General features: G+C 40.7%; 1 protein-coding gene across 1 annotated transcript in view; it reads right to left on the bottom strand.

The window, feature by feature from the left end:
* Positions 1–11,965: 11,965 nt before the first annotated feature.
* The window catches only part of LOC126252001 (beta-mannosidase-like), a 243,762-nt gene continuing 235,831 nt past the window's right edge, over positions 11,966–19,896 (bottom strand). The window contains exon 15 of the mRNA XM_049952787.1: positions 11,966–12,259. Within this exon, the coding sequence (XP_049808744.1) occupies positions 12,008–12,259 (252 nt within the window). The 3' untranslated portion in view covers positions 11,966–12,007. The remainder of the gene's footprint in view (positions 12,260–19,896) is intronic.

Raw genomic sequence — 19,896 nt, 5'->3', positions numbered from 1 at the left:
CTCTTAAGACACCAAAGGTCGGAGGATGCTAAGTTCACCAGACTTGGATACGATGTGACGTCATTATGACGTATACACGCTACATCGAAAACGATAGAAACCGTATATCGACTATTCGACTATTGTGAACTTTCGAGAGATTGTGACAGGGTAGCGCTGTGCTCTGCGCCGTTCGTTTAAATGTGTTTTGCGTTACTTGCGTTTAAATCGTGTATTGTACTGTGTTTGTGTCCTGTGCGTTGTTTTTCGTTTGCTCGTCTCTAATTATGTGTTCAGCATTCGAGAGACTAATGAGAGAAAAGCTTACCACCATGGAATGCTTTGACACTATCATACCACCATGGAATGCTTTGACACTGCATTCAATCATTTCATACTTCAATCAGTACTAGACACTAACCTTTGGTTAAGATTACATTGAGAAATCCACATCCCCTCGTATTTCATCTCCGGTCATCGATTTTTCTTCAACAATGCCTCATATTTTTCTTTTTAAGATCGAAATTCAATCATTCTACACATCAGTCATTACTGGACACTAAGGTCTCTGCCGTCCGAGTGTAAAATTACTTGGGATTATGGTTGATAAAAAGACTATCTTGGGATGGACATATAAATTACTTAGCTAACAAATTTGCACGAGTTCTCTTTCAGCTATATAAATTAAGAAAAAAAAGTCAGAAAGAGTATGCTGCTACAATCTAATATGTACTGACAAGACCAATTGTATGAAACCATTCTGAAATGTTGATAATAAATAAATATTATTTTCGGCGTAAGCATTCAATACAACAATCACACAATCTAATCTGGTCAGGACATAAGAAGACTTCACTTTTTTACGTGGTGTTGTCAAGGCCACGGTCAGGAATATTTCAATTAATATCCAGCTCTTTTATTTTGGCGAAATACATATACGCTGTCACACTGAGCTGTTTTCAGAATCGCACGTGTCCAAACAAACCACTAGCTGACGACAGTTTAGAATCTCGAACGTTCGTAAAAGTCGATAGGTGTGTTAATTAATGCGTATGTACGTCATAATGACATCACATCATATCCAGGTTGGGTGAACTTAGCATCCTCCCCAAAGGTCCACCATAGACCACACCCAATGCAAAAGAATCAATCAATTCGCTCAATTGGAGTGGGCTGGAGTAAGTTTGTAATGTTTCAATTTTTATCCTATACTGTAGAATAGATATAGTACGTCCATTCTTTCGATATGAATACAAGAAGACGGATTTGCTTTATCGCTGTTTTGCCTGTAGAGTTCATATCCTCAGTTCCATCAGTACAGTACGCCAAAATTTACTTTTCTTGAAGCTGTGTATCATTTTGGTCATAAATAATGCGTAGCAGCAAGTATGAAATTTTAAACCATTGTGTTGGGTCTAGTCTGAGATCACCTAGTTCCATTGACGATTAGTCCGTTCTGGACAATGTATCGACGACAATCTCGCCAGCAATATGGCCTGAAATCGATTGCTTTCATCAATTCCGTCGCACTTGAGCTACACTAGACTCTTGCTAAAACATCCATTCCTCGCACATATTGGTGCCAGATTAGCGGAAGTGCCAGATTGTTGAGAGTGTCTAAAATTTTGTATTAACACATCAGGATTGTACTTCATAAATCAAAAGATACATTCATTTTTACAGACAACTAATTCTTGAGTGTGTACATGCATATTAGTATCAAATTCGTTATAAAACATGTCCCAAAGTTTTAGTTGTCACCATGATGATAGGCGACGGTAGTAAGCTTTATCACACAACGGCCTTACAAGCACTTCATAGGTCCTGCCATGTTTCTGATTGTTGCATAATGTACTCCAGGAAGTAGTCTCCAACTTCAGCACCAGCCTCATGTTCTCTCCTCCTATGTCCTCTTCTTCATCAGTTTCGTCGTAAGTTTCCTGTGAGCTTATGAATACATCTTTTCTGTTGAAGTTTGGTCTTAAATAGTTGTTCGTCCAACACTGTTGCCAGCAATTACGATTTTCTGCGAACCTCAGTTCAGTTTACATCTAATTTCGAGTTTCTGCTTGAGGTCTAGCATAAGGTGTTTCTCTTTAGAAGCCATGATAATGATCCGTAAGGAAAGCCACAATTTCAAAGTGTACAGGAATGTTGAACATTATAATTAACTAACAAAATCGTTGCAGACGAAATTTCATTATTTTAAGCTTCATTTCACGTTGAACGACTAGAGGCTGGATGTGTGCTGGATTACTGAGAGGCCGGACTACTGAGGGCCGTGCTAGCGAGAGTTTAGTGTATGTACTAAGAAATTTAAAACGCCCCAGTGTCGGGAAGATCTGCTGAGAAAAAAGCAATGCCATGTTCAGCAGGAGTGGTTGATAATTGGCATATGTCGACTAATAATCGTAAAATAAGAGAGAAAGAGAATGTTACACCGACGAATTGTTCGGAGATAAATTATCCCTGCTTAACTATATAAGCCCCCCCCTCCCCCATGAACCATGGACCTTGCCGCTGGTGGGGAGGCTTGCGTGCCTCAGCGATACAGATGGCCGTACCGTAGGTGCAACCACAACGGAGGGGTATTTGTTGAGAGGCCAGACAAACGTGTGGTTCCTGAAGAGGGGCAGTGGCCTTTTCAGTAGTTGCAGGGGCAACAGTCTGGATGATTGACTGATCTGGCCTTGTAACACTAACCAAAACAGCCGGCCGCGGTGGTCTAACGGTTCTAGGCGCGCAGTCCGGAACCGCGCGACTGCTACGGTCGCAGGTTCGAATCCTGCCTCGGGCATGGATGTGTGTGATGTCCTTAGGTTAGTTAGGTTTAAGTAGTTCTAAGTTCTAGGGGACTGATGACCTCAGATGTTAAGTCCCATAGTGCTCAGAGCCATTTGAACCATTTGAACTAACCAAAACAGCCTTGCTGTGCTGGTACTGCGAACTGCTGAAACCAAGGGGAAACTACAGCCATAATTTTTCCCGAGGCCATGCAGTTTTGCTGTATGATTAAATGATGATGGTGTCCTCTTGGGTAAAATATTCCAGAGGTAAAATAGTCCCCCCATTTGGATCTCCAGGCAGGCACTACTCAAAACAACGTCGTTATCAGGAGAAAGAAAACTGGTGTTCTACGGATCGGAGTGTGGAATGTCAGATCCCTTAATCGGGCAGGTAGATTATAAAATTTAAAAAGGGAAATTGATAGGTTAAAGTTAGATATAGTGGGAATTAGTGAAGTTCAGTGGCAGGAGGAACAAGACTTTTGGTCAGGTGAATACAGGGTTATAAATACAAAATCAAATAGGGCTAATGCAGGAGTAGGTTTAATAATTAATAAAAAAAATAGGAGTGCAGGTAAGCTACTACAAACAGCACAGTGAACGCATTATTGTGGCCAAGCTAGACACGAACCCCACACCTACTACAGTAGTACAAGTTTATATGCCAACTAGCTCTGCACATGATGAAGAAATTGATGAAATGTATGATGAGATAAAAGATATTATTTAGGTAGTGAATGGAGACGAAAATTTAATAGTCATGGATGACTGGAATTTGATAGTAGGAAAAGGGAGAGAAGGAAACGTAGTAGGTGAGTATGGATTGGGGGTAAGAAATGAAAGCGGAAGCCGCCTGGTAGAATTTTGCACAGAGCATAACTTAATCATAGCTAACACTTGGTTCAAGAATCATAAAAGAAGGTTGTATACATTAGATTATATAATGGTAAGACAGTCCCCCCCCCCCCCCCCCCCCCAGTAGCTGAGTGGTTAGTGTGACAGAATATCAGTCCTAAGGGCCCAGGTTCGATTCCCAGCTAGGTCGGAGATTTTCTCCGCTCAGGGACTGGGTGTTGTATTGTCCTAATCATCAACATTTCATCCCTTTCAACGCGCAAGTCGCCGAAGTGGCGTCAAATCGAAAGACTTCCACCAGGCGAACCGTCTGCCCGGCGGGAGGCCCTAGTCACTTGACATTTGTTTTATTTATGGTAAGACAGAGATTTAGGAACCAGATTATAAATTGTAAGACATTTCCAGGAGCAGATGTGACTCTGACCACAATCTGTTGGTTATGAACTGTAGATCAAAACTGAAGAAACTGCAAAAAGATGGGAATTTGAGGAGATGGGGCCTGGATAAACTGAAAGAACCAGAGGTTTTAGAGAGTTTCAGGAAGAGCATAAAGGAACAATTGACAAGAATGGGGGAAAGAAATACAGTAAAGGAAGAATGGGTAGCTTTGAGGGATGAAGTAGTGAAGGCAGCAGAGGATCAAGTAGGTAAAAAGACGAGGGCTAGTATAAATCCTTGGGTAACAGAAGAAATATTGAATTTAATTGATGAAAGGAGAAAATATAAATATGCAGTAAATGAAGCAGTCAAAAAGGAATACAAACGTCTCAAAAATAAGATCGACAGAAAGTGTAAAATGGCTAAGCAGGAATGGTTAGAGGACAAATGTAAGGATGTAGGGGCTTATCTCACTAGGAGTTAGATAGATACTGCCTACAGGAAAATTAGAGAGACTTCTGGAGAAAAGAGAACCACTTGTATGAATATCAAGAGCTCAGATGGAAACCCAGTTCTAAGCAAAGAAGGGAAAGCAGAAAGGTGAAAGGAGTATAAAGAGGATTTATACAAGGGCGATGTACTTGAGGACAATATTATGGAAATGGAAGAGGATGTATATGAAGATGATATGGGAGATATGATACTGCGTGAAGTGTTTGATGCAGCACTGAAAGACCTAAGTCGAAACAAGGCTCTGGGAGTAGACAACATTCCATTAGAACTATTGACAGCCTTGGTAGAGCCAGTCCTGACAAAACTCTACCATCTGGTGAGCAAGATGTATGAGACAGGAGAAATACCCTCAGACTTCAAGAAGAATATAATAATTCCAATCCCAAAGAAAGCAGGTGTTGACAGATGTGAAAATTACCGAACTATCAGTTTAATAAGTCACAGCTGCAAAATACTAACGCGAATTCTTTACAGACGAATGGAAAAACTAGTAGAAGCCGACCTCGGGGAAGATCAGTTTGGATTCCGTAGAAATGTTGGAACATGTGAGGCAATACTGACCCTACGACTTATCTTAGAAGCTAGATTAAGGAAGGGCAAACCTACGTTTCTAGCATTTGTAGACTTAGAGAAAGCTTTTGACAATGTTGACTGGAATACTCTCTTTAAAATTCTAAAGGTGACAGGGGTAAAATACAGGGAGTGAAAGGCTATTTACAATTTGTACAGAAACCAGATGGCAGGGCATGAAAGGGAAGCAGTGGTTGGGAAGGGAGTGAGACAGGGTTGTAGCCTCTCCCCGATGTTAATCAATCTGTATATTGAGCAAGCAATAAAGGAAACAAAAGAAAAATTTGGAGTAGGTATTAAAATCCATGGAGAAGAAATAAAAACTTTGAGGTTCGCCGATGACATTGTAATTCTGTCAGAGACAGCAAAGGACTTGGAAGAGCAGTTGAACAGAATGGACAGTGTCTTGAAAGGGGGATATAAGATGAACATCAACAAAAGCAAAACGAGGATAATGGAATGTAGTCGAATTAAGTGGGTGATGCTGAGGGAATTAGATTAGGAAATAAGAAACTTAAAGTAGTAAAGGAGTTTTGCTATTTGGGGAGCAAAATAACTGATGATGGTCAAAGTAGAGAGGATATAAAATGTAGACTGGCAATGGCAAGGAAAGCGTTTCTGAAGAAGAGAAATTTGTTAACATCGAGTATAGATGTAAGTGTCAGGAAGTCGTTTCTGAAAGTTTTTGTATGGAGTGTAGCCATGTATGGAAGTGAAACATGCACGATAAATAGTTTGGACAAGAAGAGAATAGAAGCTTTCGAAATGTGGTGCTACAGAAGAATGCTGATGATTGGGTGGGTAGAACACATAACTAATGAGGAGGTACTGAATAGAATTTGGGAGAAGAGGAGTTTGTGGCACAACTTGACAAGAAGAAGGGATTGGTTGGTACAACATGTTCTGAGGCATCAAGGGATCACCAATTTAGTATTGGAGGGCAGCGTGGAGGGTAAAAATCGTAGAGAGAGACCAAGAGATAAATACACTAAGCAGATTCAGAAGGATGTAGGTTGCAGTAGGTACTGGGAGATGAAGAAGCTTGCACAGGATGGAGCAGCATGGAGAGCTGCATCAAACCAGCCTCAGGACTGAAGACCACAAAAACAACAACCCATAAAAGCATATTGAAACTGTCTACAGTTCTTTGATATCCTTCGAAAGAAAAATTATGAAGAGGATCTTTGGGCCTGTCAAGGAGGAGAGTATAATATCCTTTGGCCCGTGCTAGCTGTAGGAAGTGAGCTGATTGAACGAATGCAATCAGCGCCGGGCACCCGCTCCATGGGGATATCAGTGTTTGCTAGGTTCTGTGGCATGAGTTGTTAAACCTAATTTGCATTTCGTCGTTTCATGCCTTACACTTTGGGAGTGGGCGGTCAACTACAGAACTTACGGGCTTGGTCTGACCCTTTTACGTACATGCATATGTGCATTTAACGCTAAAATAAAGCGGAAATAAAAATTATTCTCACACTGTATCTGAGACCGTGATGTCAATGATCTTAGCATGAGACAAGACATTCGGGAGCCGTACACTATTGACTGCTCAGTGCAAAGATGTTAAGTCTGTGTTTCAGTGCTTTAAAAAGATTATCAGTGCCACTTAGGAACTGTATGATTTTCATAAATTATAGAAACCAGAAGAGCTTCTCAGACTCTGTTGCCTACTTTGTGTGATTTTGCATTTGAAGTTAACCATGGTCAAATATATTTACAGTTTCTTGGCTCCAGCTTTAGAATGTACATTACTACAATGATAGTTCTAAAGCTTGTTTTGAAAGACAATAGAAATTATTTTCAAAGGATACATGTGATGAGATGGGCATTTCTGTGGAAAAAACTGAACTATCAGAAAGAAGAAAATGGCCCCTGATTGCAAGGCTGTAGACGAGATGGATTTGAGGTGCTCAAGGTCAGAGCATATCGACTTATCAACATGTTTCTACAAAAAATCGATAATGTTCCAAACCATGGAAAATAATTTGCTGATTTAGTGCCCAGAACTCTGGTTAAAGCCTCAGAAACTAAACTTCCTATAACTGTAAAAGGTTTAGTTAACAGTTATGATGAGATTCATGAACATGTTGTCTCTACAAAACTTCCACGCCTAAGAAGACTCCTGAAAGCTGCCAAATTCCAAAATAAGAGTATCTTTTTTGGACAGCTTTAAGATTCTTACAGTTCATAGTTCAGTATGAATTTTCCGAATCTGTTCCCAACCTCATTTGGGCATTTAGATTTTTCTTACCTTTCTGTGTTTCAGTAGCGTCATGTAAAAGGGGTTTTTCAAAACTCAACCTAATTACAAATTATATTAGGTCTTCCATAAGATTTCGGGATTGCAGCCGGATCTCATCGACTTCTTTCCACGATATTTCGGCTGCCAACCTTACAGCCATCTTCAGGCGAGTGTTTGACACTGGAGATTGCTAGTGCAAGTCGCTCTATTTATACTTAAAAGTGCCGCAGGCGCGCATGTGCAAGTTACCGTAGCATGCGCGCCACCTGTCGATTCCAAGGCCCTCTACAATATTACTGCATCTATGGAGCGCCAACGAATGCATGAAAAAAGTAAAACATGCACACAGATGTGTCCAAAACAATAAAGGGAAAATTTCAATATTAAATATAAAATTACTTGTCGCTCGACATGTCAGAAGCCATAAAAAATTTTCTTTTGGTTGAAATTAAAGAAATCAACGGGTCTCAGGCCTTATTCAATAAAAAGCCGCCATCACGATTAATGAGATTTTCCGCTAAACGTATTTCGACGGATTCCTTCACAACTGAATCCCAGAAGGATCTCGATGGGGCCAAGATTTTCGTGGCCGAATAATCCATAGTATGTCCTGTGGATATACAATGTTCGGCTATGGCCGACTTACTGGGCTGTAAAAGGCGAGTGTGGCGCTCATGTTCAACGCAGCGGTCGTGTACTGTGCGTGTGGTTTGACCAATGTAGGCTTTCCCACACTCGCAAGGTATTTTATAAATTCCAGCCTTCCGTAATCCCAGATCATCCTTGGCTGAGCCCAGAAGAGCACGAGTCTTTGTAGGTGGCCGGAAGATTGCTTTCACACGATGTTTCTTTAAAATTCTGCCTACTTTCGAGGAAATGTTCCCGACATATGGGAGAAATGCTCTGGACTTAAACACCTCCTTATCCTCTTGATCTTGTGGGTGGTCACGATTTTTCCTCCTTAAAGCAGTACTGACCTGATGTGCAGAATATCCATTATGTTGAAATACCGATTTCAAGTGCTCTAATTCGTCTGCAAGGCTGTTTTTATCAGACACGACATGTGCCCTACGCACCAACGTTCGAAGAACACCCATAGTTTGTGACGGGTGATGACAGCTTGACGCCTGTAGGTACAGATCCGTATGCGTGGGTTTTCGATAGACAGAATGCCCCAATGACCCATCCACCCTGTGTTTAACCATGACGTCCAGAAATGGTAGGCAACCATCCTTTCAAACTTCCATCGTAAACTGAATGTTTGTGTGGATGGAATTCAGATGTTGTAAAAACCGTGAAAGCTCTTCTTCACCGTGAGGCCACACTACAAAGGTATCGTCCACGTACCGCCAGAAGACTGTTGGTTTCAACATCGCCGAATCGCGTTATATCGGCCGTAAACTTATTACCGATAAGTGACAATGAATCCAAAAGAGGGACCCTTGTGAAGAGTGAAACGACATCGAAACGACATCGAAACTTACTAACAAGTCCGAATCCTTCAGCTGTAGTGTTCTCAGTCTATTGATAAAGTCCGCAGAGTTGCGAATATGGTGCATACATTTGCCAACGAAAGGTCTCAGTAGCGAAGCCAAATGACTAGATAAATCATATGTTGGAGCACCGATATTGCTCACTATGGGGCGTAAGGGCACATTATCCTTATGGATCTTTGGAAGACCATATAACCTAGGTGGAATAGAACTGTGAGGTCTCAATCTTTTCACAACTTCTTGCGGCAGAGAAGAGGAGTTTAGCAACTCTGACGTTTTCCTTTCTACTTTCCGAGTAGGGTCTTTATCAAGCTTCCTGTATGTTGTCTCACTCAGCAAACTATATATCTTCTGATCATACATATCACGTGGCAACAGCACAGTAGCATTCCCCTTATCCGCCGGAAGGACCACCGTCTGAGGATCTTCCCATAACTTGTGCAGTGCAGCCCTTTCCATTGAAGAAATGTTGCTCTTCTGAGGCCGAGTTCTCATAAGGGCGCGACATGTTTCCCGCCTGATTTCTTCTGCTGCTTCACTGGATAGAGGCCTGACAGCTTCTTCAACAGCACTAATAAAATCTGTTAAAGGTAAGGTCCTAGGTGTCGGTGCGAAGTTCAGACCTTTCCCAAGTACCGACAGTGTCACGTTGTCTAAATCCTTATCCATGAAATTTACCACAGAGCGTCGAAAAACATCTTCTTGTCGTGACGTTGCTGAGAGTCGGTCGAACTTCGATGATTGTCTTAAAGAATACTCCTGACGGACCCAGTCTGATTTGGCCCATGTTACACCATCGACCCATTCCCAGGAAAGGGAAGGAAGATTAGATGCAATCTCCATATGCAAATAAAACAGCTCTTTCGAAACCATGTCCAGTTCCCGGCGAGTAAAGCGTATCCTCTCCTTCACAAGGGCTGCGAGTCAAGCATGATAGATAGATCTAAAGCTCATTTTGAAAGATGAGAGAAATTATTTTCAAAGGATACATGTGATGAGATGGGCATTTCTGTGGAAAAAACTGAACTATCAGAAAGAAGAAAATGACCCTTGATTGCTTTGGCAATTTTGTCAGTGGAAAGTAGTTTAGCTAAAGGTACCAATTTTGCTCTAGCGTAATTTAAAAATCTGCAGCACAAAAAGTTAGAAGGAAGAGATAGCTGTATGTTAAGGGAACCTACAGCCGAAGTTACGTATTGGGCCCCTCCTGATATCTTGGTTTTGATGACAGACTGCTCTGTAGCACTGCCTGTGAGGTCTAGGTTAGGCTAGAAGCTGACAATTTGGTTGTGATAGTAGAAAATCTGGTTACAGTAATCAGCTGACCAGTACCAAAGCCCAGTGTTTACACACATGTCATATTAAAAAATGGAAGTAACATTGACCATCAACTATCACTAACAAGATTTTTGGTTATTTGTGCTGTTTCAGTAACAGTTTATGAAACGGTGTTATTTACCTACAAAATACTTGTTTCTACTCAAAAAACTGTTAAGAAATAGCTATCATTATGCTTTGCTTACTTAACCACTTGCGTCAAGAAATTGCTACACCTAAAAAAATAAAATAAAAAAGTGTTTTTGAGGGATTGGTGGGTGTGGAGGAGATGACAACTTAAAATCCCACACCAGATGCCAAATTACTTATAGTCAAGGTGGCATAAGAAGAATCCTGTCATCTCATTACACTGTTGCCAGCTTCCAACTGCAAATCAAGAATGGCTGCAGGCAAAAACAGTAGCCATCTACAGAGCCGTGACAATGAGGCATTGCCATAGAGACATTTACAAAATCGTGTTACATTCTTGGTTGAGGTATGCCCGTGAAGCTACAATGCCCAGCCTTCTGCAACTGATTCAACTATAACTACACCAGTGCCTGCTGCTAGAAAAGAAGGTGGGGAGTATTGTGAATTTGTGTTATCTGTATATAAGCAGTAACAGCAGAATGGTTGGTCAGGAGAGCTCAGTGACTTCAAACAGTGATTAGTCATTGGATGTTATCTGGGTAATAAGTCCACCATGGGTATTTCAACCCTCCTGAAGCTGCCCAAGACAGCTGCTGGTGACGTGATTGAGGAATGGAAATGTGAAGGAACATTCAAAGCTAAACCAAGGCCAGGCACACATCATATACTGATGGACAGAGACTGTTAAGCAATGCAGAGGGTGGCTGTGCAAAATAGTGTGAAATCAGTGGAAAGAATCACTCATGAATTCCAAAGTACTTGCACTTGACCTAAGACAATGTCTGTGCATAGGGAGATGAAGACAGAGAGGTACATTGGCTGAGGAGCTCACACATTTCAGGAGTCGATGCTAAGCTTCACTTGAGGTAATGCAGAGAGCAATGCCACTGGACAGCAGATAACTAGAAATGAGCGATTTGCAGTGATGAATCACACTGTAACCTGTAGCAATCTGGTGTAAGGGTTTGGGCCTGGCAAATGCCTGCATAACATTACCTGCCATCATGTGTAATGCCATAAGTGAAATGCAGAGGAGGTGAAATATAGGAGGGTAATATATTTTTAGGTAAGTTGTGGTCCCCTAATAGTGCTTAAGAAAACAGTAAATGCAGAAGTATATGAAAGTGTTCTACAGCATTGTGTACTGTGTTTAGTATAAGAACTGTTTATAAATGATTATTATTTGTATCAGCTTGACAATGCACCCTGTCCTAAAGCAGCATCTGTAAGGCAATCATTTGTGGACAATAACATTCCTGAAATAGACTGGTCTGGCCATAGTTCCAACTAGAATGCAGCAGAATGCTACTGGGCTGAGTTAGAACATTGACTTTGCTCCAGATACCAGCGTCCAACATCACTACCTTCTCTGGTTTCAGTTCTTGAGGATGAATGGGTTGCCATTCCTCCAAAGAAATTCAGACACCTATATGAAAGCGTTCCCAGTAGAGTTCAAACTATCATATAGGTGAAGGGTGGACACACCCCACAATAATATCCACTAGTAGGTGTCCACATAGTTTTGATCATATACCGGTCGTGTACGTCTGGTGTCACACTGTTGCTACCCAGATTATGCGAATAAAAACAGGCAACAGCAATCTTTTTTCCCAACTGATGACACATAGCAGGAATGGGAAAAATGTATTGTTTAACAGATTACAAAATACAGATTCACATCAAAATATATAATTACAAAACAGATTTACAATACACTCTTGTATTCAGCTAGCATGATTCATCATAGAAGTCACTGTAATAGTCTTCTTCAAATAGTCTGAATTAATATCCCTGTTAGTATAAAATTGTACAGTTTTTTCTGGAACAACCATAAGAAAGCCATTTTCTGAGAAATGCCCAAAGACATTTGGGACTTCTAACCACACAAACAGAGATATGCTGTCAGTAGAGATTTTCACTTCAAAAGTATAGTTGAAATTGTTCTGCTGTTGGATAGGACCGTGCACCTCAGTCACCTGCAGACATAGAAACATAGCTGTAGATTCTGTGTGGTGTGAGAGAGAGCAGCATAGATTCTATAGCAATATTCAACTATAAGCACATGAGGAAGTAGTAGTACAAAAATGTTTCGACAAAAGGCAGGAAGCATACTATAGATACAAGCAGCACAGACCAGAGTCAACCCATATAATTTATGTAGATGACAATATTCTACTTTTTGGCAGAGTATAGTTTGCAATGAGCATTTGTAACAAGTTAAGGACTGCCACTTAATCTGCAATCTCTTGTCTTTAGTGGGCAGTGTGCAACCAGTTCTTGTATCTGGGCACACTTCAGAGACTGACTCAAAAGTTTCAGTTTATGACTTGCTGACTCAGCTGCAGATGTTCAGTTAATAACTGGCCAGTCTAAAACAATGCACAACATAATTAATGCAAGGAAAGTTCCCTCCATTTACACTTTATGGTCTGCCACAGTTGGAGACCCTCCACATTGACCTACATTTAGTCTTTAGGGTTGTATCCTGTAAGATATGTGACTTGAATTAGGTTAACACAAACTGAAAAACATTATCGATTAACTAATATATTAGAGATAGACTACAATCACATATTGGCAGAGGTTATGGCAGATATTGGCTATGTACTTATTAAGAAAGCACCTATTCATCTCAGGTAATTTAGTATACAACAGAGTACCTACATCTGTAAGACCCTAAAGGGAGTTCAACCCTATTCCTTTTCCACACAGTTTTTCGAAGCATATGAGATGTAATGAAAACAATCCATTTCTGTTGCAGACTGAGTACAGTGAGTGAGCCACATGTTAAAAGTTTGAAAATGACTTGCATTTTTTGGGGGAGAAGCTAGATTAATTAGTGTGCTAACAGTTAAACTGAAATAAGTATTATTTGTTTGATAGAGAGAAGTTGTGGTAGAAATTTAAAAAATACCATATTTACTATTACTATTATTATTATTATTGTGCTTTCTCAGATGGTCAGGAACACAGAAGGAATAACTAAACAGTATTTTTATGGTTCAGTATGACAAGGTTATGTTGCCACAGTGCACAGATAATTTAAATAAAAATCATCACTCTATGAGCTTAAATTATTGTCGTCTCATTTTTGTGGAGTACTGAAAGCTAATAAACTGCTTTCACAAGCAGCCCCTGTTTCCTCCCCTTTCCACCCCCCCACTGCACCCCCCCCACCCCATGCTGCCACTGCCACCACACACACACACACACACACACACACACACACACACACACACACACACACTACACCATCTTTGAACTCCATCCTTCAACCTAAGTCAAAAAGTAAAATAGATGATAAAAACATAAACAAACAGTATATTTCATTTTTAATACCATAGTTAAGTGAAATATGATCCTAACAATATTTTCTTTGGTTTATCACTACATGATACAGATATTCATCACATCATCATTGCACATAACATATACCAAACACTAAAAAATATATTTTAACTAAATACAAAATCAAACTGTTTCTTAAAAGAATCCATATTTAAATAGGAAGATAACCTTTTTACATTTGAAATAAACACATTAAAAGCATACTATCAACACAGAGCAAAATAAAAAAAAAAAAAGAAATAATATCTAATGCAATATCGCAAGACAAAGCATGAACAAAAAGATAACTTCAAAGAAATACTTAAGTATGAATATCCATGATTAGATAAAATGCTTTGTTCACCTGAATTTGTGGAAAAGTGGCATTATGCTTTATCTGCATGGAAAAAAAGAATATACTGAATTCGTTCATAACTTTGATGGTTTGTACTGATTCTTTCACAAACTCAGTGTTACTGCAATCTTGTAAATGACTGCATGAGTGCAGTTTTCATTTGTTGTACAGCTGTTTATTGTTTCCAGTGCATACAGTGGTAGAAATACTGAAACATTTGATGGCATCTGTTGCTCCTGCCCATGATGATGTCAAAACGGAAGACCTAAGCAACTCATTTAAAGCCAATACACCAATGATGATGCCAATGATGCAATCACAATGAACACATAACAATATCAGTTTCCTCATAAAAAATATAACTGAAATAATCTAAAACCCAAAATGTAACTAAGAAGACAGTTACAAGAGTTTTGGGGGTTCTGAGTGGAACAATCCAGAGACACATTCTTCTCTGTGAGAGACAGTCTTAGGCTGGGGCAATGCCACTGGGCTACAGGACAAGGGGCACCATAGAGTCCAAAAGAGAGAAATGGAAAATTAAAATGGAAACACCAAAACATGATATCATCGATATCTATGCCTGTATTATGTTGGTGGTGGACATGTGTCTTCCAGAATGAGTTAATTTGTGGACTCTACCAGAGATAATGGTACGTAAATCATTTACTTTGTTTACTCATGATGAAGATAAATCTGCATTAGAAGTCAAACATCAAATAGTCAAAGCTATATAACAAAAGGGAGTAGAGCTGAGCAGATGTTATGGTGAAGATGACGATAAAGCATTTCTCATTAGTGTTGAAAAAAATTGTGTTCAAAAATTAATCTAGAAAACAAACTCTCATGCATCTTCTTCCACTGTTGCTAGTCACAATTTAAAATCAGTCTTTAAATACACAGTTCAGACTCATCAAGAATATGTTTTCAACAGTTGACAACTTCTACCAATTTTAGACCACAGCATGGTAGGATTTAAATATTTGTTTGGTAAGTGCCTTCAAGGTAATGCTTAAGCCACTAAGGCCTATGTGTTAGTCTGCATGGTACAATGCCATCTATGTAATATGAGGAAGATTCATTGGCATTCTTGAAGTTCTGATAAATGCAATTTTTCCATGTAGGAAATGCAATGAATGAAGTGTAGCACTAGTCGTGGCCAATAAGAAATCTGAATCCTATAGCTAAGTTAAATCACTTACGCACCAAGTTATTTAAATATGAGATTATGAATGTTGCAGCTTCAAGTAACCTCTAAGGAGCAATACAACTGTTGATGACATGTACGACCCTTAACCATGATCTTAAAATTGAAGCACTGATGTTGACAATGATATTCACTGATGATGATGCTCCTCTCTTTCCACCTCAGATGGTGAGATAAGAACTACTATTAAACTATACAGTCTGATGTACAAAACATAGCTGTGATGTTATTATGAAAATATATGGTAGATGGTTGGTATCCAGATATCCTGATACATACACAGCAGTCCTAATGTATCTAGTAATAGTAGTAGTAGTAGGAGGAGGAGGAGGAGGAAGAAGTGTGCCTCCTACTGATGGAAAAACTCACCATTCTTTTTCCAAGCTTTAAATGATTAAAAAAAAAAAACCTGTTTCCATTCTACAGAGAGTCAGGAATGCATATCTGTTTTGGCTATACTATTAACAAAAATGAAAGAGCATGAAATATTGCTTTTCCTGAACTAAAGAGACAATTTTGCTGTTATGATAACAAGAAAAACTGATTTAAGTCACATGAAATTTTAAGTAAGCATATTTCATTATCAATTTATATTTTAAAATGGATATTCATACAATACTCATACTTCTCTCTAATTAAATTTTAATTTCAATTTAATTTCAATCAAGAACCAGTATTATTTCACTCTTTTATTGTACTAAAATTTTTTGCAATTAATTAATTTTGGTGTTTATTTGTGTAAATACAGATCAGATTTTCATTTAAAAAATTGTGGGTCCTTTCACAGTCCCTGCCAGGAGCTCTCCAAAAACCTACACAATAGTTGGTACCTACTGATTAGAATGTCTTTCCCCACACTACCACAACCTGACTACAGGGGCTTCCATTCAGAATTCCCTTCAGTGTACAAAAACAAAAGTACTCCACTTTTTGTGCATGAACCAGTGCTTCCAATGAGGACCTGAGCATGGCATGATCACTATCAAGGACAAATTTGGCATGACAATCTTGTACATCACTTAGTAAAAGATAGCGTACAGCCGCCACAGCTTTCTGAGCAGGACGTCACGTCCATGCAGTTTATGGCTCGCATGCCACATCCTCTTCAGCATTTCTGAGTCACTCAGGAAAGCCCACCTTCCATTTATAGAGGCCATTAATTTCACGTGCAGCAACACATATAAGCACTCTGTTCACTGTATTGCTTCATCCAGTACCGAGCATCTGCTTGGAGCATTCCATTTAGTTCTCATATGGTTCTGAAACTTCCTTCACACATGACAGCATTCAGTCACTGTATCACTCTTATTTTTTTCACTGTTTCCCACAGCCTCTAAAAGTAATCAACTTTTAGTGTTAATGTTGAATTTTTTAATGCGTGTTAATCTTAGTGAAGACTTCCACCCATGAATTTGTGTGTTTGTGTCTGTGCCAAAACTGACCAAACAAGCTCTGATCCTTTTTCTCCAAATGCTTTTGTTGAAATAATGAGTAGTAGTTTGTATGACCTAATAAATATCTTGTGTTCCAAAACATTTGTCTCAACACCTTTTCGTTGCTTCACTGGAACATGCTTTCCATATCACTTCGCATCTTCTCCTACCATTTCCCATTAAGTTTCCTCCCTCAATAGCAGTAATGTGCATTGTGCAATGATAAACTCTGCACAGCATTTCCACACTGGTGACCAGACTTCACCCTCCTTAAATCATTCCCATTCCTTGGATGTTCCATGCAATGCACCTTCCCCAGTAGGCTAGTGTGTCTTTATGTTGCATCACAAGCTCTGCACAGTGTTTAGTCACTGTTTCAGCCCCAGGGCTGCACACTCATGAGTACCAAGTATAATTTTTTTTTCTCTCTCTCTCTCAGTCGGATGTATCCTGCACTCATGCCTGAGATGCAGCTTATGTCAGGAAGTGGTCCCAATGAGCAGACTCCTGAAATTTCATCGATGAAGAGTGTTTCACCTGGTCACATACCTGCACCTAGTCCATTTGACCTTCTGGCACAGGCGGCCAGTTTAAATCAGTTCATTGTTTGCACAACTCATGAGCACCGCTGCACCTCAAGCACAGGTCTCATCACCAACCCATTAGTCGAGTAGAGCTTCTGTCCACCTCTAAGCACTTGAAACCCATGGCTCATGCTTATGGTTGTCCTTCACTGGGTACAGAATTATGGGTGACACCATTGATAAAGTTGAACCTAGTGTCACAATGGAGGATTGCGACATCATCACCAACCCTCCGCAATCCAGCAGCTACTGTAAATTAAAAGGGCACCTAATAACAGGATTGGTGTTGTTTGAAATGCTGCACTCCCGCACACTATTTTCTGCAGAAGAGTGTTCTGAAATGAGGCCCACCTAGCTCCTGCAACATCTCCATGCCTTAGCCGAACCCCATATCTTCCTGGAAAGCTTTTATTCCACAATTGTAATTCTCATTTCCCTGCTGTAATGTGTATGGCACTCCCCACACAGGTCCATACCGACATCAAAGCAGAATGGGTGTTTGAGTCCCTTGACCCCGACCAGCCGCATCCACTGCCCAGTCTCCTTACCCTTTCTGCCACCCCCCCCCCCTCCCAAAAAAAAAAAAAAAATCAGCCACAGCCGCTGTCTGGTCCTCTTAATCCTTTCCCCCTGCCCTGGCTCCCTTCTGCCACTGTGGATACAAGTGCCCCAGCCACATTGCGAGTCCAAGCAACTTAACTACCACCTCTGCTTGTTCGTACCCAACCACCCAACCAGTTCAGCACCCCTGTCCCCTACAACACAGGGCCCATGTTTATTAATGTGCCCCTTCTCCCCCCCCCTCCCCCTCCCACAGCAACTGATAGCATGCACACCCTCATAAGCACATTACCCTCTATCCGTCTGCTGGAGGACCCCCATGATACCATGTGTCGGTGCTGCTATCATGAGTGCTTCGCCAGTGGTGCTGCCAAATGCAGGCCATCACGCAGTTGGCAATAGGCACACCCAGTTGTTCAGCAATTTCCTCACACCTGTTCTCACTTGACCAGCATAACCCAAACTCACTCATTTCCTACCTCACTGACACTGGCGTGGACCTGTCCATCTTTCTGCACAGACTCCTGCCCTTGTCTGGCCCCAATCTCCCTTCCTCCTCACTCGTCATGTTGGACCTTCACCATGGCCGATGTCACTAAGCCAATTCTCAGTGCAGATTTTATCTTCAATTTCAATCGTTTCCCTGACCTGTGCAGCATCGCCTGGTCAACGTTGCATTTGGTCACTCCACACCCTTCACTTCCCATCCCACCATATACATAGCCATTAAACAGCTATCATACTCCAGTCATTTTGCTTATCTCCTTTTCCAATTTCTGCTCTCCACCCAATCATCTTGCACCCTCCATGAGATGTACCATGACACAGTGCACCATATCTTGATTACTTCAGGTCTACCAGTTCATTGCTGCATCAATTCTCTTCCGCCAGACAAGCACAAGTTTGCAGGGGTGTGAGACCTCCATTGCTACCAGAATCCTCTGCCCATCCAAAAACACTTGGTCCTCCACACTTCGTTTGGTACTTAAGAAGGGCAGGACATGGCGCGCCTGGAGTGATTATTGGCAGCTCAATGCGAGAAACATTCCCACATGTTAATGTGTCCCACTCTTACACAGCTATAGTGACAAAATTTCTGGCTACACGATTTTTAATAAGATAGGTTGCACAAAGACTTTTACACAGATCATGCTCACAGAGGAAGATGTTGATAAGATGGCCATCATTACAATTTTCAGCCTCTTTATAAGCCCCTTCACAACCTTTGGTCTCTGTAACAACATGTAAACTTGTCAACATTCCTTAGATGGGTCCTCTGTGGCACATGGGCTGTTTTGTGTACCTGAATGACACTCCAGGAATATTGCTGAACACTGTGAGCAACTCTGGGAGATTTCTGCCCACCTGAAAAGAGTAGGGGTCATTCTCAACCTAGAAGAATGCATTTTCTGGGTAGCTGAGATTAAATTCTTAGGGCACACCATTTCCACATCTAGCTTGCAACCTCTGCCTGAAGAAGTCTGCATGATCTCCAAATTTTCACATCCCAAAATGCATAAGGAGCTTCACAGATTCCTAGACATGGATAATTTTTTCATCACATCCCTAAAAATGTGATCTCTGTTCAGGTACCTATCACTGCCACAATTCAAGGTGACTGAATGAAGGGTAACAAACTTATGCCATGGAGCCTGCCTATGTTGGCTAGTTTCAAGAGCACAAAACGTGACCTAACCAATGCAGTCCTTCTGCCACACCCTCACTTCTCCAACTTCCCCACTATCATGGCTGATGTGAGTCAATCTGTGAACAATGCGGTCTATCAACAGCACATCAGGAACACTTGGTAGCCACTTGCTTCTTTTAGGTTACACTATGAGAACCCAGCACAAATGAGCCATGTATGATCAGAATTTACTCGCTGTCTATGAGGCAGTGAGGTACTTTTATCCTCCCATTGAGGGATGCCCTTTCATCATTTTCACTGACCATAATCCACTTACAACAGAGTTCTACCAGAAAGACAGCATCCAAAAGTTCTGCCAGCAGGAGTATGTATCTCAGTTTTCTATCGATATATGCCATTTAGCCAGCACTGATAACATTGTCACCGGCTACCTCAGCTGCTGCTGTTCTCTCAGCACTATATTAAATTATGAGGCCCTTACTAAAGTGAACTCCGCTG

Source organism: Schistocerca nitens, chromosome 1 (genome assembly GCF_023898315.1).
Source record: "Schistocerca nitens isolate TAMUIC-IGC-003100 chromosome 1, iqSchNite1.1, whole genome shotgun sequence".
In the NCBI taxonomy this organism is placed as follows: domain Eukaryota; kingdom Metazoa; phylum Arthropoda; class Insecta; order Orthoptera; family Acrididae; genus Schistocerca; species Schistocerca nitens.
This window is presented reverse-complemented; position numbering and strand designations above follow the sequence as displayed.